At 38.9% G+C, this 18,997-nt stretch overlaps 1 protein-coding gene across 5 annotated transcripts in view; it reads right to left on the minus strand.

The window, feature by feature from the left end:
• The window catches only part of MAST4 (microtubule associated serine/threonine kinase family member 4), a 755,237-nt gene that overhangs the window by 9,959 nt on the left and 726,281 nt on the right, over positions 1–18,997 (minus strand). For 4 of the 5 annotated variants that reach the window (XM_023729575.1, XM_004374531.1, XM_012554988.1 and 1 more), the window contains 4 exons: positions 15,213–15,413; positions 12,644–12,873; positions 11,956–12,078; positions 523–659 (listed from right to left, as the gene is read on the minus strand). In XM_023729575.1, coding sequence (XP_023585343.1) covers positions 523–659; positions 11,956–12,078; positions 12,644–12,873; positions 15,213–15,413 — 691 coding nt within the window. The remainder of the gene's footprint in view (positions 1–522; positions 660–11,955; positions 12,079–12,643; positions 12,874–15,212; positions 15,414–18,997) is intronic. The other variant, XM_012554989.1, reaches the window with a different exon arrangement.

The following is an 18,997-nucleotide window of genomic DNA, read 5'->3' on the forward strand; positions in this document are numbered from 1 at the left end:
CCTTCACCTGAAGTACAATAAAAAAAAAAAAGAAAGAAAAAATACATGTCAGCCAAAAATCAATCAATCAATCAATCAATCAATCAATCAATCAATCAATCAATCTACATTCCAGTTTCTGGTGAAAAAAATAAATAAATAAAGCAACTGTTTTTAGATAATGTAAAGGACATCATTAAATGCAGATTCGTGTTAAAAATTGCCTGAAGATTGAGTTCCTCAAATCCAGTTCAACTGAATGAAGTCTAGTGGCTTAAAAAACAGCAAAGCGCTTTTCATGGTATCTACACATGAAAAAAAGCAATCTAAATCCTTCTACAATGTAAATATGTAAATCCTTTTACTATGAAAAGTAATGATACTATGAATATGAACTTTAACATAAATATATATGAACCATACCATAAAATTTCTCACAGAGAAACAGATCTTTCTTATAAGTAAGCATTTAAATTAAGTAGGGAGTAACTTTTCTCCAACATGGGAATACACCAACTTTGCAAGGAATACGATTTAACTAACCTTTCTAGACTTTCTTTCTTCTTTGATTTCTTACTCCGCCTCACCATCCGGCTCTTATAGCTGTTTCTCCTGGCTGGTCCTGTTTTGATTGATGTGTTTTCGAAAGGGGTAGTAGTGATTGACACCTTATTTCCACTCTATTTTAAAAAAGAGAGAGAGAAAGAGATGGTATTAAAGAGAAATGCCGTGAAGAAACGAGATCAGAACAGAGACAAGAGATTCAAAGACAAATAAAAATACATATGAGCATATACATATAAGGCCTCCCATTTCTAAATAAACCTTCAGTCAGTGAGGTCCTGACAGTATAAAAAGGTGGAAGGCGAAATGTGAAGTTTATTTAAGAGGGCAAGCTCTGGAATCTTCAGAGTTGAGTTCAAATCCGAGCTCTGAGACCTCAGCAGATTGCTTATCCTTCTTATTCCTTGATTTTCTTTACTATCTAACAATATAACCACACCTATCTCATAGAGCTCATGAGGATTAAATGAGATCAAGTTTGTAAATTCTTTAGCACCAAGTATGACACGTAGAAAGGGCTCTATAAATAATAGTTATCTTCATCCATATGTATTGAGTGTAAATGTCCCCAGGGGATGTCAGCCCTCGGTTGATTTATTTTTCTTTTTTCTCCTTTTTTTGTTTTCCTTTGGCCTAGAAATCATAGAGTAGGACAATTGAATGGGACTTTTATATTTAATTATTTTAAAGGGTTCCTTTTCTGCCTCCATAAAACCTGTCAGCTTGCAGAGCTGGAACATTTATGGCAGCCACTATGAAACAGCCTCTCTTTAACTGAGTCCCGAAAGGTGAGACAATTTCCAGTGGGTTTCTGTGTCTTTTCACTTAATCCCAGCACAGGGGCTCTCTGGGCAGGCCCTGGGGATGGGTTTGATAGTGGAGTCAGAAGCCAGGTTGAGGGGTGACCAGGGCAGATGGACAGGCTTGAACCCCCATTCACCTTGGCATCAATTACCTCTTCTTGAATTTCTTAATAACCAGGGGAGAAACATGTCCTTTCCAAGTCAGACATGGCCCTGATTAACTTGAAAATACACAAGGTATGAGAAGAGCCTTTTTCACAGGCCTATGCCTGGGAAAAAAACCCCTAGCACTGAGCTCCAAGTGGCACCAGTTCATGGGGAGTTAAGTATGGTTGGATCACCAGGGGACCAAAAGAAGAGGGAATGACTATTTTAATGTTAATGTCTATTTTGTTCCCCTTGATTTGAGAAGTAATACAGGTCCATTGTAAGAAGACAGTAGTTAAGTGTAAAATAAAATAAAAATCATTGTGAAGACTACCATTTCACTACTCCTGGTAATATTTCAGTGCATTTCTTTCTGGTCTTTTTTCAGGCATGCATAAATATGCACATTTAAAGATATATGTATATATGTATATATATACACACATACATTTTATAAACATAACTTTAATCTTACTATATTTATAGTTTTTTTAATTTCACCTTAAATAATTTTGATAAAATTTCCCTTCATCATTAGTTATTCTCTAAAAACATGTTTTTTTCTACATAATATTTTTATTGTGCTTTAGAGGAAGGTTTACAGAGCAAACGAGTTTCTTATTGAACAATTAATACACATTCTTTTGTGACACTGGTTGCCAACCCCATGATATGTCAACACTCTCCCCTTCTCGACCTTGGGTTCTCGTCAAGACTCCCATTTAGTCTCATTTTGTTTTATGGGCCTGTCCAGTCTTTGGCTGAAGTGTGAACCTCAGGAGTGACTTCAGTACTGAGTTAAAAAGGTGTCCAGGGGCCATACTCTTGGGGTTTCTCTAGTCTCTGTCAGACCAGTTAAGTCTGGACTTTTTTTCTGAGTTAGAATTTTGTTCTACACTTTTCTCCAACTCTGTCTGGGACCCTTTACTGTGTTTCCTGTCAGACCAGTCAGTGGTGGTAGCTGACCACCATCTAGATGTGCTGGCATCAGACTGGTGGTAGAAGCTGTGGTAGTTGTGGTCCATTAGCCCTCTGGCCTGATCTTTCCCTTTTGTCTTTGGTTTTCTTCATTTTCTCTTGCTCCAGACTGGGTGGGACCAGTGGAGTATCTTAGATGGCCGTTCACAAGCCTTTAAGACCCCAGATGCTACTCACCAAAGTACGATGTAAAACATTTCCTTTATAAACTATGTTACGCCAATTGAGCTAGATGTCCCCCGAGACCATGATCTCCAGCCCTCAGACTAGTAATCCGGTCCCTCAGGGAGTTTGGATGTGTCTACGAAGCTTCCATGACCTTACCGTGGTCACGCTGTTTTCTGCATAATATTTTTCCAACAGATAGGTAAATTAAAATGTATTTAACTATTTCCCTATTGCTACTGTTATCCATTTTTCAATTCTTATGGGAACTGAAATACATATCCTTATCCATAAATCAGCAACATCATGATAAATGGAGAAAATGTTGAAGTTGTCAAGGATTTCATTTTACTTGGATCCACAATCAACGCCCATGGAAGCAGCAGTCAAGAAACCAAATGACGTACTGCATTGAGCAAATGTGATGCAAAAGACTTCTTTACAGTGTTAAAAAGCAAAAATGTCACTTTGAGGACTAAGGCGTGCCTGACCAAGCTATGATATTTTTAATCGCCTCATATAGATAGGAAAGCCAGACAATGACTAAGGAAGACAAAGAGCTGATGCCTTTGAATCATGGTGTTAGTGAAGAATACTGAATATACCGTGGACTGCCAGAAGAATGAACAAAACCGTCTTGCAAGAAGTATAGCCAGAACGCTCCTTAGAAGCAAGGATGGAGAGACTTTGTCTCACATATTTTGGACATGTTATCAGGAGGGACCAGTCCCTAAAGAAGGACATCATGCTTGGTAAAGGAGAGGGTCAGCAAAAAAGAGGAAGACCCTCAACCGGGTAGACTGACACAGTGGCTGCAATAATAAGCTCAAATACAGCAACAACTGTGAGGATGGTGCAGGACCGAGCAGTATTTCATTTTGTTGTACATAGGGTCGCTACGAGTTGGAACCATCTGTATGGCACCTAACACCAACAACAACAATCCATAAATCATTGTCCTAATCTCTGACATTTTCTAGAGGTTATGTAATTAGACTAGATAAACTGAAATCAAAGGGTCTATCTGAAGTTTTTAAAGATTCTTAGTACATACTGACACATTGTTTTCCCGAAAGGTTGTCAATTTATATTCCTGCCAGAAACACGAGTACCTATTTTATCACAGTCTTGTCAGAACTGAGTATTAATATTAAACAAATGATCAATACTATAAGTAAAAATGATATCTTGTTTTAATCTTTGTTCCTTGACTATTAACAAGGCTGGACACTGTCTCTTATATATTTTGGTCATTTGCATTTCTTTAGGGAATTATTTGTTCATGTCTTACATCCATCTTAGTATTGGAAAGTCTTAGTGTTTTATCATTGATTTGAGTTCTTCATATATTAAGAATATATAATCGCATACCTAATGTCATATTTCTAAGAAATATTTTAGAGAAATAGGATTGGAACTTGAACAAGAGAATTATTTTTTTTTTCATTTTTAAAGAATAAGTTATACATTCTATATGCTAGTGCTAAAAACTTTAAAAATAAACCTGTGTCTGATAGCATAGATTGGTATTCTATTAATTCTTTAAACAGAAAATCCAGCTTTTAAGTATGTAAAGTCTGCCAATGAAGGTTCTTTAGAATAGGGTCTTCTCTTTACAAACTGAGTGAGGCCATGCTGAAATTTTTGTTTTTCCTGTATGCCTTAGGTGAACGAAAGGTGCAACAATCTTGGCTGGAAGTTCACCTTTCAAGGACTTTCACTGTAATCCTTTCCATCCTTTCCCACAGTCACACTCAGCATGGACACACAGAGCCATAATGATCATTGGGGTTTTCTAGCTATCACATGAGTCACTTGAGCCCAAATACAATTCTAACCTCTTCTAATATAATTCAGCATTGACATTTGTGTCTTTATCTACAAGACGCTAGCCATACCACCTGGCATTTTTAAAAGCACATTTTGATTTTTAAAGATTTTTTCACATACATTCTCTTACTTTATTTTCATGACCAATTAGTGAGACTTTTTCTTTCACAACATCTTCATGAGGAAGGAAGGGACTATTATCCTTGCTTTATAGGTAAGTAAAACAGATTCAGAGACACCGAGCTTATACCCCAAGCTCCCAGAGCCCCGTGGAAGAGCCCAAGCCTGGCTCTCCTGTCCCCTCACCTCCAGTGCCCTTCCTACCAAATCATGTTCCTTATGGGCAGGGAAAGCCCTGATCCTCTCCACCTCTCCTGTGCCTAACAGAGCACATGGCTTGTACTTAATAAGTGGTTGTGAGTGAACCAGGGAGTTGATTGACACAATTAACAGTCAAAGTATCAGAGTGTCAAGAAGAAATTAAGGAGCTATAAAAATATCATAAGCATTGTGTAAGATAAACATAATATAAATACTGAACATTTCTCATCAGAAAATAGTAAGACTAAACCAAACCAAAAACTCATTGCCATCAAGTCAATTCCGATTCATAGCAACCCTACAGGACAGAGTAGAACTGCCCGGTAGGCTTGCCAAGGAGCTGCTGGTGGATTCGAACTGCCAACATTTTGGTTAGCAGCCGAATGCTTAATCACTGCACCACCAGGGCCCCACAGTAAGACTAGAGCTTGCTAAATTACAGCACATTAACTAGGCTCTGTATAAATGTTCCCTTTCCCTATAAAAACTAAACCCAGATCTCTCTTATTTCTAAATATGGGAGCTCCAGAGAACAGTTCATTTGACTTGTGGAAATACACTGAAATGCGGCTTCCTTAAGAAACAATACACACACAAAGGATGCAGAGTGCAAATATCTGGTTGGAAACACTAATGATAAAACAAATGCTAAATATCAGAAATATAACTTTATAGAGAATAGGTGAGAATTGTGAAGCCTGCCACCTGGTGGATCCATCCAGCTACAGTGAGTGCTACCTGAACTCGGCTCAGTGAGGCTTACTGGGTTGGCTTCTCACCAGTTAACTTCTTTTGAAGAATGAGTGATCTTTTACTAAAGAAATTTTGCAGCACTTGTTTAAAAAATAACCAAAAATGCGGGGGGGGGGGAGCAATATACTGTTAATGTTCAATTAGTTCACATTTACTTGAAGCTATTTGTATGATTAGTGCACAGTAGGAGGGAAATTATTTTAATTTCTGGCTGAACGAAATACAATAGCAGAAGTCAGTATATCCACTTTCTTCTCTCAGTCTGGCTATATGTTAGCTTATCAGCTGGTCATGAGTAATGTACTGAGTTAGACTGTTTTCACGTTTCTTTCTCGGCAAAATGCAGATGGGGAAATGGTGCTCTACCTGCATACTTGTGCCTTAGCCCTAATTCACACTCTTCACAATCCAGCCCCAGACATCTTGCACAGTTTATCCTACATATGAACCCAGGCTCTAGCCACACTGGTTCACTCATGCACTGCAAAGACCTTGGGCTCTCCTGCCCTTGCATTTCTACCCACCCTCTTTGTATTGCCTAGGCTGTCCTGCACCCCCTTTCCATATACTGGATCTCCACCCATCCTTCACAGTCTTGCTCAGACAACACTCAACTCTTCAAAGCCATCCCTGTCTGCCCTGATGGAAAGCCGTCTCTCCTTTTTCAGAACGTCTGCAGTATTTACAGTCTTCTCCTTATGTTTAACACTTTGATCATAGCCTACTTGTCATCGACTGAACTGTGTTTCCCAAAAATATGTGTCAACTTGGTTACGCCATGATTCCCAGTATTGTGTGGTTGTCCTCCATTTTGTGATAGATGTAATTTTCCTATGTGTTGTAAATCCTAACCTCTGTCTGTGGTTAATGAGGCAAGATTAGATTATGTTAAAGAGGATTAGGGTGGGATGTAATACCCCTACCCAGGTAACATCCCTAATCCAACGTAAAGGGAGTTTCCCTGGGGTGTGGCCTGCACCATCTTTTATCTTATAGGAGATAAAAGGAAAGGAAAGAGAAGAGAGTGGGGAATCTCATACCACCAAGAGAGCAGTGCTGGGAGCGGAGCACATCCTTTGGACCCAGGGTCCCTGCGCAGAGAAGCTCCTAGTCCAGGGGGAGATTGATGACAAGGACCTTCCTCCAGAGCTGACACAGAAAGCCCTCTCCTGGAGCTGACACCCTGAATTTGGCCTTCTAGCCCACTAGACTGTGAGAGAATAAACTCCTGTTTGTTAAAGCCCATCCACTTGTGGTATTTCCGTTACAGCAGCACTAGATGACTAAGACACTGATATTGCTACTGTTTTCCCCTGTGAACATTAGACAACCAGTTATTGGCAACAGAGCCTTCCTGTGTAGTGCAGTATGGTGTAGTGTTGAAAGCACAGGCTCTGGAGCCACACTGCCTAGGTTCAAGTTCTCTTCTTCTCCTTCCTAGCACATAGCCTTGCACTACCTTGCTAACTTCTCTGTACTTTAGTTTCTTCATCTGTAAAGCGGGACACATATTTATAGCACCTACCTCATAGGGCAATTATGAGGATTACAGGAGTTTATTTCCATAAAGCTCTTAGAGCAGAGCCTGGCAGGGGGCAAGAGCTCTCTCTCTATTAGCTATTATTCTTATGTGGGATTTGCTGTATTACTCTAGTAGTACCCAGAACAATGTTCTGCACATATCAAGGGCTCAGCAAATACGTGAGGATGGTAATAATGATGCCATGGATGGTCCCCGTTTTAGAATCTAGAGGTTTCCAAGAGTTCATGGAAAAGAAATTTCTGAAGCAGAGGCTGGTGAAGTTGTAGGGCTTCTCTCATATATTATGAATTTAAACTAATGCTATACTCAGAAAGCAGGCTAGTTGAATACCAAGTCTCCTAGATTACAGAAGTTAACTCTGGTAGGTTATCAGAGAAGCTGGAGATATGACTGAGTAAATATGGCCTCCAAAATGGAGTCAGATTTTGGCCCATTAAAAAAGTTCTTTTAGAAAAACTGATGCTGCCTAAAGGTGGAACAGTGGTGGTTAACTCTTTGTGGCAGAGAGGTGTGAGCCAAAGAGAAAGGAATGCATTTTGAGGGATTCATACAATGGGGAGTTGAACTAGATAAACATGAGATTTTATAATTCCATGGACCTCGGAGGCTGAGTGAGCTTGGACAAGCTTTCTGTGCATGTAAGTTAGCCCTTCCACACCAGGTTCACTTAGAAGCTGCGAGGGTAGAGGAGATCATGTCAGACCACAAGATGTGGAAAACGCTTACTATGTTCATAATCCAAAAGATAAATATTGTATATGTATTTACATACACATACAGCCCTATGTGATAGGTTATTTCCACCTTTTTCTAAGGGTGTCATGAGCTTTTGTGAAGTTTTTTGCAAGTATACAACATCATGTAAACAGCATCCAGGAAAACTGGATTGCTTAACTGATGTTAAACCAGTGATGGCACGTAGGAGCCCAGTGTTGATACTAGTCACTTTACACTCTTTGTTCAAGAATTGCTGGCTAAGTTTGGAAGAAAGCTGAATGATTACACAGTTCTCTGAGAAGATAATTAAATCCCTTATATCCTCTTTGTTTCATTACATTGGTTGCGCCTCTGGAGTGTTTTCTTTATGAACCAGAGGCAGGATCCTCTGCTTGGATTTGTGACAGAGCACACCATGACTTTGAAGGGGGGCAGAGGCTCTCAACTACAGTATGTTCAAGAAATTTCAGCAACACAGTCTAGTCCTGTGGACTAGACCCAGGAATGAGGGGTTTAGGTTGTGGAAGGTGCTCTGTAGCCAAATGAGGGCAAAATGTTAAAAATGGAAACATCAATTCTGTAAAGGATCTTGCCAGCGTTAGGGGAAATGAATACTCAAATTTTATAGTAAGGAGAAAGAGAGGTTTTGAAATCCAGAATCATATTTTTAAAAAATTTTGTAAAATAATGAACATGATGTTTCAACGAAATACCAATGCCTATGTATATATATGCATATATATGCATATATACATACGTATATATATGTGTGTGTATATATAATATACATTCAGTTTATTATTTATTATTCTGATTTTATGAGCAGACATATGATACAAGATATGCTGTGGCAGGAACTATTCTGTATATAACTCAATACTGTTAAAAAGCATGTAAAAGGCCAAACATATATTACCATTTAAAATCGTATGGATCATCTTCTACTCACTGATGCCAAGATGTGGAAAAAGTTCTAGTAGGATGAATGATCACTAAGAAAAGCTACCTACAGAACACAGACTTAGTCTCTAACACAAAGGGTCAAGGCAAGCTCATAGAAAAGCACAAGGAGCATTTTGGAGATAGTAAACACCTTTGTCTGCCTACTTTTGGGTTCCCTAACCACCTGGAAAGGGTATAGGAGACAAAGGGGAAAAAACTTCCCTGGGCCCTTCTTCACTATGATTAGATCTGTGACCCAGCAATGGAGCAACACTAGACTATAGGATCAGGTAATAGAAGAGATGAAGCTAGTCAGATTCATGAATCTTTGTATGTTTTCTTGAATTTTGTCTTGGAGGAGCTGAGGTCATTTCCCATGAATTTCACAGTGAAGGGATATCAAAGGTAGCAATCCTGATCTGTCTCCCATTTCCTGGACACCCCAGTAGGACAAAGAATATTATCAGAGAGGATGGCAAATGGAACTAAAAAACTCAGGTCTTATCCACATAGGTGCCAGAAATGCCATTTGTTTCTACTTAGTAGACATATAACAAAATTGTAGACTAGCTCCAAAGATCTTAAGGCTTTTATTATCAAACTCAATGGCATGTACGCTAAGACATGAGTCAAGACACCACAAAAATAGTCATGTGGCACTTGGCTCCTCTCGTGGTAACATCTGGACAGCAAACAAAGAGAAATCCCATGGTTCATGTCAATTCAACAATCATTCATTGAGTATCCACCAATGTACCAGGCACTAGGGATTATGCAGGGAACTTTAATAGTAACTCCACATCTCATCTGCAAGACTGCTGTCAGATCTGCTGTGTGCTCAGCTTGACCATAAAATGATTTACAACACTGCCTATGATTCTGTAATGTTCTCTCAATATTCAGTCTCATCCCTCCAGTGACGAATAGCATGCATTTGTGAGGAAGTTGGCTAGAGTTAGGGGAACATCCCACAGGTATGGATGACAGCATTAGTCAGCCCCAATCCCCCATGGGGCTTGAGCCTAAGACTAAAACCTCATTAATGTTATAAGTTAATCAACTGCAATAACTCTCCTGTCATCTCCTTCTTCACACTGGACCTCAGGATATAGACACTATTTACTCCTCCCAGAATTTAGGCCAGACCCCAAGCCTTCTGAAGAATACACTTGTGTCGCTGGAGGAATGACAGGGAATGGAGAAGAAAAGTCATTTAACTACACTTGCTTTTGAAAGTCTTTGCACACCCACTTCCCTGTAGTGCCTTTCAAATTCCTAATTTCCTTCAAGTTCCAGCTTAATGTCTCTTCTCTGTGATGACCTGTCTCACTCTCCCCAAAACTATTTAAGTCCTCCCTCTGCTACGGCCTTGACTAATTAAGTTGTATTTTACCTGCTTACCTACATCTCCTGTACTTCTCCAGGGCACGGACCATACCCTAATTTCTATGTTACTAACCATCTACTATGGTATCCGCCTCAGAGCAAGTGCTCCAGAAAGGATCAGAAGGCACATCATTTATATAACGTATATGTATTTATAGGAGCCCTAGTGGTACAGTGGTTAAGTGCTCAGCTGCTAACCAAAAGGCTGGCATTTTGAACCCACCAGTGGCTCCATGGTAGAAAGATGTAGCAATCTGCTTCTATAAAGATTTAAATAAAAAAAAATAAAAAAAACCAAACCTGTTGCTTTCGAATTGATACCCTATAGGACAGAGTAGAACCGCCCTATAGGGTTTCCAAGGCTGTAATCTTTACAGAAGCAGACTGTCACATCTTTCTCCTGTGGAGCAGCAGGTGGGTTCAAACCACTCACCTTTCAGTTATCAGCCAAGTGCCTAACCACTGTGCTACCAGGGCTCCTCCATAAAGAGTACAGCCTTGGAAACCCTATGGGGCAGTTCTACTCTGTCCTATGGGGTCACGATGAGTCGGAATTGGCTTGGCAGCACACAATAACAACAACAATAACAAAAAAACTCAAACTCTTTGCCGTGGTGTCAATTCCCACTCATAGCAACCCTGTAGGACAGAGTAGAACGGCCCCAGAAGGTTTCCAAAGAGCATAGGTGTTTATCTGTTGTCTCCCTAAATAGGTTATAGGTTCAAGCTATGGTTCACATCTCTACATCTGATAGCTCCCTTACAAAGTCTGAAGCACACTGCTTGAGAAGCAAGCTCCATTTGCTTGTTGATTTATAAAAATAGCCTTATAATTAGAAATTGCATTTTGATCACAGATAAATTAGCCTTCTTTTTCTAAAAAAGTTAAAGTCAAACTCAAAGTTGTCTCTGTTTTAAACCAGATGCCTATTTAGAGCTATAAATTTATATTCTAGAGTCATCTGGTGGCAAAGTAAATAACTCAGCAGAACTGTCTGAGAAGATCGGTGTATTTTCTCTCTCTCTCCTTTACACATATAGGTATTCATGCTTCCTGTGATCTTTTTACTCCATAGACTTTATTAAACTTACATTTTAAACAGAAGTTAATCTCTATTCAAATTAATTTGATTGAGGCGGGGAAAAGGCCTAACAAATTGCCGGAACCCCTTCTCCCACTAACACTTATTTTTGTAATTCATAGAACATGTGTATATATTCACAATTCTGTCTTTCAAAAGGAATCCAATTCTCAGAGTAAACCTTTAGATCCAACCTCACAGTTTAATGCCACTTTGTCTTCCACTATTCCAGACTGTGGAAACCCTGCTGGCGTAGTGGTTAAGAGCTACGGCTGCTAACCTAAAAGTCGGTAGTTCAAATCTACCAGGCGCTCCTTGGAAACTCCACGGGGCAGTTCTACTCTGTCCCATAGGAATCGACTCGATGGCAGTGGGTTTGGTTTTTTGGGTTCTATAGCAGACTACAACCTATTGACTGTTCCTGAAGAAAATCAGGATAGGTGATTTCCAAACAGATTTCACTATGTGAGGTACATGAAACAAAGACAGCGCTTATTTAGAATGAGAATAAATTCAAATTATGAAGTGAGTGTGGGCATATAAAGTTATTTTTTCCTGACATAAAACCAGAGAATTCATAATGTCTTTATCTTCACATTAAACCTTTGAGTAACGAATACTTTCACATTAATGAGATTGTGCGTGTGGATGTGTCACAGAAAAAAAAAATCAATCTCTTGGAACTACTAGTTCCTTCTGGCAATTTGTCTCACCTGTATGGTCATGATATAAAAAAACACAATACCTTTAGTAGGAGCTCTATAACTTCCGTGTGGACAAGTCCATGCACTGGTTCCCCATTGACATGGGTGATCAGATCCCCAGCCTTCAGTCCTGCCTGGCATGCTGGACTTCCTTCTTCTACATTCTATAGTCCAAGAGGAGAATAAATACTCGTAAGCAAACAAATGACGACCTGAATGCCTACTATTTCTTCTGGCAGAATATTCTGGGTTAATTAGCAAATGATCCTAAGCTTTTGATGGGAAATCAAAAAGACATGGTCGCTATTCCTATTGTGTCATTATTCTAAAATAGGGTAAGTCCTATGGTTCCTAAAAAAAAAAAAAAAAAAAAAAATCAAGTGAATTGAGAATGTGGTTTTTAAAAAGAAGGCCAGGAAAAGACTAAGAAAAAGAGAATGAAAGAAGGATGGAAATAGGATTCTCTACAGCTATTTCTGCCAGCTTGGAACACAAGAGTGGACGGTCAAATATGAAAACCTGACAGAAGTATGAGAAAAGATTAGTTTTTGCTAAATTCAATTCCACCACACAGATAAAGAGAAAGAGCACTAAAAGAAAAATTAAACATGTGCCAAACGCAGCTTAACAGGAAGTACACTTGATATTAACTGTACTTCAGCTAATATATTCATTCTCTGATACAGCTGGAAACAAAAAGCAACAAGTATGAGAGACTGTTGGTCTTACCCAAACAATATGGTGCACTGTGTAGATGTCACTGTCTCCCACATACACCCGGATGGCTCGGATGGTGAAACCATAGTTCTTTCCTGAACTGTGGATCACAATGGGCTGATGTGGACTGGCAGACACTGCTGAAGAATCTCGGCTGGGAGAGGAATCTCGCGAAGAAGAAGGGTCCGAGGATAGGGAATGGGGAGACATTGGACTTCCCAGTGGAGAAACAGCAAACATATCTACAACAAAGAAGTCTGTCATCAAAGCTGACCCTGGTCCCACAGACACCCATGCAGCTAGCCCTCACCTTGCTGGGATTGCAGGCATGGTCACAAAACAAATCCCTTCATTTCCAATAGCCAAATCAAGAAAAAATAATACAAAAAGTGTTGATATTATATTGGTAATTAATATGAACTTCAAAATAGAAGACTGTCAAGGAAACTTTGAAATTTTTTCTATTTTAACTAATTTTCCAATTAATACTCTAAAGTTATAATTTTTTAGTTCTCTACACTAATTAAAGCACACAAAATCTAGCTACTCTGTGGCTGTGATATCTTTAGTTAATATATTTTAATTAAAGAAATAAGTCATAGATACATTTATTTCAAGTACATCCTCACACAGAGAGGACTGTACGGACTATATGAAAGATACTCAGACTCCAAATCTTGCTCTTAACAACTTTAATGGTTTTTTACAAACATATATGGCCAGGAAAGGACTTTATCAACTCACCAGCTACTTTTTACAATGTCATCAAGTTAGTATTGATTAGAGAATTCTGGTTAAAAAAAAAAAAAAACCTGAAATGGTGACTTCTCAGAGTGACTCCTTATTACTATGGTAACAATTGATTCTCTTCATATATTACCTGCATTTCTAATAATAACGTGCTTGAGAAGATAATGCAGGTGAGAGAAATAAAGGAATTGTAAGAGAAACTTAGTTCATAGTCAAAACACCAGTTCTGCTTGCTGTTTGCCTTGGCTTATAAACAAGCATACTTTTAGTTTGTAGTTCACATCAATATTGCATCCACATGAATCTAAACAGATCTTAACTGGCCATTAAAATTATCTGTGCACGTGTGTGTACGTGTGATTCTAAGACAAAGACAAAATAATCTACGATGATGCTGACGTTTAAATGTGAGCTCAGTCAGAGACAGGCTACAAACTGCCCAGCACTAGTGAAGACTCACCAGAGTTCCACTGTGGCCACAATAAGCCAGAGTAACCCTACTACCTTTTGTCCAATTCTTATGTTTGTCCAAATTGAACAAACCTAAATGTGTCACCACCCATGCACCTTTGCTCTCTGACTTCATGGGACATCTCGGTTCCCTTTTTTTGGCTCTCTTCTGTCTAATCAAAATGCCAGGGAACAGCAGCACCCTGGTGGGCAGGGAACTTCCAACATGCAAGTGGGAAGAGGACAGTGTAGACACACACAGATCCAAGCCCAATTCTCTACACCATGATGGTCTCTCTCATCGCCACAAATTTAATAATTCCCTTACTTTACCAAAGTGTGGACTTTTTCACCAGCTTTCAAAAATGGACCAGACTATTTCAAACTTACCTTCCCCACTGCGCAGCTGTGTTGGGGGCCATCACCTTTGGGTTATAAATGGCATTCAAATTGGGAAATTGGTGCTTGTTTTATCGTGCTAAATGGGATGTCCCCCAGAAAACTGAATCTGCTAGAACAAACACTACCTACAAATGAGCATTTGTTTAGATCAAATTTCCTTCTGCAAAAATAGGAAATTTTAAAAAGGTAAACAATCTCATCTATCCACGGTCTGTATTCCAGATATAAGCCTCTGCAATATAATCCAATTCCCACTTCTACTCCCTTGCTCTCATTTGAGTGATAAGTCACAAACACCAGGGTGTATATTTCATCTCTGACAGTGAAATCACTACAGACTTAGTGATCAGTAGAGGCAAAACCAGGTTGTGGAAAAATACTGTAATTCAACAAAACCATAATTAAACCCAGTTTTCCAGTACGGGGCAGAAAATGATTTTACTACCAGTAGGAGGAGGCATAGATCAACAAACAGGATTAGGAAGACATAATTTTAGGGCTGGCTCTGACTTTGTGCAGCCCCAGAAATGAAAAGCTTACATTCTCTGTGTCTATTTCCTCTTTTAATTAGAAGAGGAAAAAAAACTATACTTAGCTTTCTTACACATATGCTGTAAACAGCTCTGTAAAGTATACAAATGATGCACAGTCTAGGGAAGAAAAATTATTCAGAGGAGGGAAATTTATCACTTGGAAGAAAATAAAATAAAAGAAATAAGCCTTGTGGAAAGGAAGCCTTGCTCATCCCCTGATGTAGAAAGAAGTGAGATGAAATACTTGTACATGCTCTTAAGGGGGTGCAGAGGTTCTGCAGGGAGAATTCTGGGGTCTGCAGGCAGAAGCTCTGAGAACAGGCTGGGATACCACCTATAACTGCTTCAAGCAATCTTGCATCTCAACCAACATTCCAAACTGGGGGAAGGCGGAGGGGACCACATGCACAGATCACACAATTTCATGCGAGTAGTTGTCTCTCTACCTCCTGGGATCATGAGGGACAGGGCACTGGCAGAAAGGGACTTTGTGACTTTCCCCGAGATTTTCTTTTTTTCTGTGCTTTCTAATCGCTGCCGAGCCATGTGGGAAGCAGGTTCACTGGAGGGCTTTGCGGAAATATCTGTACTGTCCACACACTCGTTGCGTCCATTTATCTGATCCAAGTGCTCTGAAAAACTGCCAACTGTACAAAGAAGAAGGGATAAACACATTCAGGAATACCAAGGACAGGAGAGGTGAGGAGAAGGGAAGAAAGAGAGAAGGAAAGACAAAAGCTGGGAAACACACTCCCACATGGTTAATTAGTCCGTATAGTGTGAGGTGAACATTAAAAACACCTGGATGGTTTGAGAAAGGTGACAGGAAGGAGGAAGAAATGAAAGAGGTGTCCATTCAGGTTTTGTCTGAATGGTACATGTCTGCTAATTCCCAATCAACAACTCCACTTAACTAAAAGACCACAAGTGCTTTCATATACAAGTTGTTGTTAGTTGTTAAACGTTTGCTGGTCTGGCACCATCTTCAGATCCATTGTTGCGGTCACTGTGTATTTTGAGTGCCTTCCAACCTAGGGGGCTCATCTTTCAGCACTATATCTGATAATACTCTGTTGTGATCCATAAGGTTTTCATTGGCTACTTTTTGAAAGTAGATCATCAGCCTTTTTTTCCTAGTCTATCTTAGTCTGGAAGCTCCACTGAAACCTGTCCACCATGGGTGACTCTGCTGTTATTTGATATACTGGTGGCATAGCTTCCAGAATCATAGCAACATGAAAGCCACCACAGTCCGACAAACTAACAGAGGGGTAGTGGTCATAGACAAGAACCATGAATAATTACTTTCTAGAATCTGTATTCTACAACAGTTGTAGAGAAAACTCTTTTTACCACACCATGAAAGGTCATGCAACGAACCAAAGACTACTTAATAAACACCATGAGCACCCACTTCATACTATGGTTATCATCATTAATCAGTGTTGGTAACGATAATTCTTGACACGTGGACAGCATTTAATCTTCTATGTAGGCTAATACCTGTGTCATCTCCTACCATCTTCCTAGGGCACACCTCATACAAGGTTCAGGTATATTATCTACAGAAAAGTGCCAAGAGTGTCTCCTTTTACTTCTCACACCATATGTGGACTTTCCCTTTAAGACCCTTGTAAATTTAATAGGAAAATACAAAGCATATTATGTGATGCATTACTCAGCAGCTCATTCATCTTTCTGCTTTTAATCTAGACAGGGAGTCATATGCTACTCCTCTCTGAAGTTATGGAATGTGGGACGATCCCTTCCTGGCTAAGCCATGCCTTCTTTATTTTTAACTTTATTAACCCTTAATATAAACTAGAGTTATTTTTGAATTAAAAATTTAGGATTCCCCTCACCAGTGGACCATTAAAGAGCGTAACCACGGAGGAGGAGACAGAAATGGAAAATCACTGATGTCAGTCTGGTGTCTGTAGAGGTCAAGAGTAAAGAAAGTTCCCAGGCAGGAGTGGCATGGTGAGTTCTCCACAGAAAAGCTAAAGGTGAGCAGCTACCCCTATGTCCCTCCTACTCTTCCTTTTACAGGCTGTCAGTTTTATTTTTTTTCAGTCACTGATAACACATCTTTGTCTATCCAGAAAAAACAATGCTCATATTATTTTTACTTCTATATGTTACATTATAAGCCTACTGTGCCTTAAAAATCATCAACTCTAGCATCACCTGAAAATAAGCAATCCATACAGAGAATTTAATACCACCATAAATGATCCTCTGAAAGACCAGCCAACACATTTTAAAGGGCTGACCTCATCACAATCTTTGCCTGGGAAAGAACTACGCTTAATTTGACTTAAGTAACATTTGTGTTACCATGCTGTATACACCACTTGGCAGTACAGTTGAAGTTCAATCCTATTTCATGTGAAGTGGCATAGACTCTACAGGTCTGGCCCAATCTAAGGGACACCTGGGACTTGGTAGAGCAGACTTGGACACAGCACACTTCACGGCCATCTACTGAGCTGTATGAGAAGTAAAGATTTATGGACTTCCATGTGATGTGATGGCAATCTGACCAATGACAGAAGACCATCTTAAGGCAAATATCAATAATCCTTTAACTCATATATGCCAAACTCAATCTCACTTAACAGTATATCTATTCCAACTCACTCTAAAGAAATCAACTGCTGAAGGACTATTTAATCTTGATAAAATACTGCTTAAAACACACACGCACTAATCATCCCTAAAAATGTGAGCCCACTTTTAGATAAGTTACAAACTTAACAACACAGGTAGTCCCCGACTTATGACATATTCGAGTTACAACAAACCACACTGCACTTACAACAGTTCTTTTTTTTTTGGTATCTCTTATCATTAGTAATATATACTACATACAATGCTGCAGTGTGTAATTTGCTGATGTTATCATTCTCAGATGTAATGTTTCCAACCCCCAAAGGCAAATAAAGATCGGATTTATAAAGATACTGACAACAAAAGATAATAATAATTAAAACTAAAAAAAAAAAAAAAGAGGTACTTCACTTACGTCAGAACTGACTTACATCGAAATGGAACCCCACTGTAAATTGGGGACTACCTGTACCAGGCTTCCTTTTTCTCATTTCTCATTTGGTTTGGATGGGATCACTGACAAGTATAAAATTACAAGCTGAATATTTTCACAGTGAGTAACTGTTGGATACATTTGAGCACTACACCTAAGACTTCAGGACTTCTACTTTTCACTGATTTAAATAGAACGTAGTTATGAGAAAAGAGAAAAAGGTATAAAGTTGCACTTCCCTCAATGCCAGAGTGTGACTATACATTCTTCTCTTTCATCACACCCTCCCTTTTGTCTCAGCCACCTCATTTCATAGCACTATATATGAATGTGTGCTTTTTTTCTGCCAATGGTGGATAATGTCATCTTAATGTTCTCTAAATGTCAAGGGTTCCTTCTTCTTGATGGTGGAGCAATATAAAAATCAACAAATTTAATTCTACTACAGTCACGGTTTTCAGATCCCCTAATTACCCTTGGCTATGAGCAAATCAGCTCCTCTCTATTCTATACAACCCCCAAGGTCTTTGATTATGTTTAGTGTGTGTATGGGGGAGAGAAAGAAAAGTGGTTTGAATCTATTAATCAAAATGCACAGCAGGGCCTAGGCAGATTTTTTTTTAATTATGAAAATAATCAATCAAATGCTTAGACACTGTTCCCCTCCCTTTACCTGCTACCTTTCTGACAGTGAGTAGGCTTAAGACACTCATAGATAGTAAACAACTTACCATATTAAGAATAAATTTTAAATGGAGGTAAATAATACTCTATTCAAAGTAAAATAACTAAGAAACAGGTAGAGACCATCGTAACCAGGAATATAAAATACTAAGATATGTACATTTGAGGACAAAGAAAATAAAAATGGTCCAGAATCTTAGACTAATTGATTGTATTCTTTTTATAGAGACAGAGCCAAGAGAAGTGCAATTATCCAACATGAAAGGAGCACTGAAGTGAAGAGAGAATTGAAAATCCAACGTTATTTTTCCCCATGATAAACTATAAGCACAAGTAAAGTTGCACAGAACTAAATGTTTTAGTAAGACTGAATAAATTCAGCCTGAAAAATCTGTTTTCTTGAAATGATTAAAAAAAAAAAAAAAGTTTATACCATGAATATTCAGTCAGTTAAAAAAGCGTTCATGAAAATCTTGGAATCATTCATGGTTATAAATATAGCAT

This window comes from Trichechus manatus, unplaced genomic scaffold, assembly GCF_000243295.1.
Source record: "Trichechus manatus latirostris isolate Lorelei unplaced genomic scaffold, TriManLat1.0 scaffold00029, whole genome shotgun sequence".
Classification (NCBI taxonomy): Eukaryota; Metazoa; Chordata; class Mammalia; order Sirenia; family Trichechidae; genus Trichechus; species Trichechus manatus.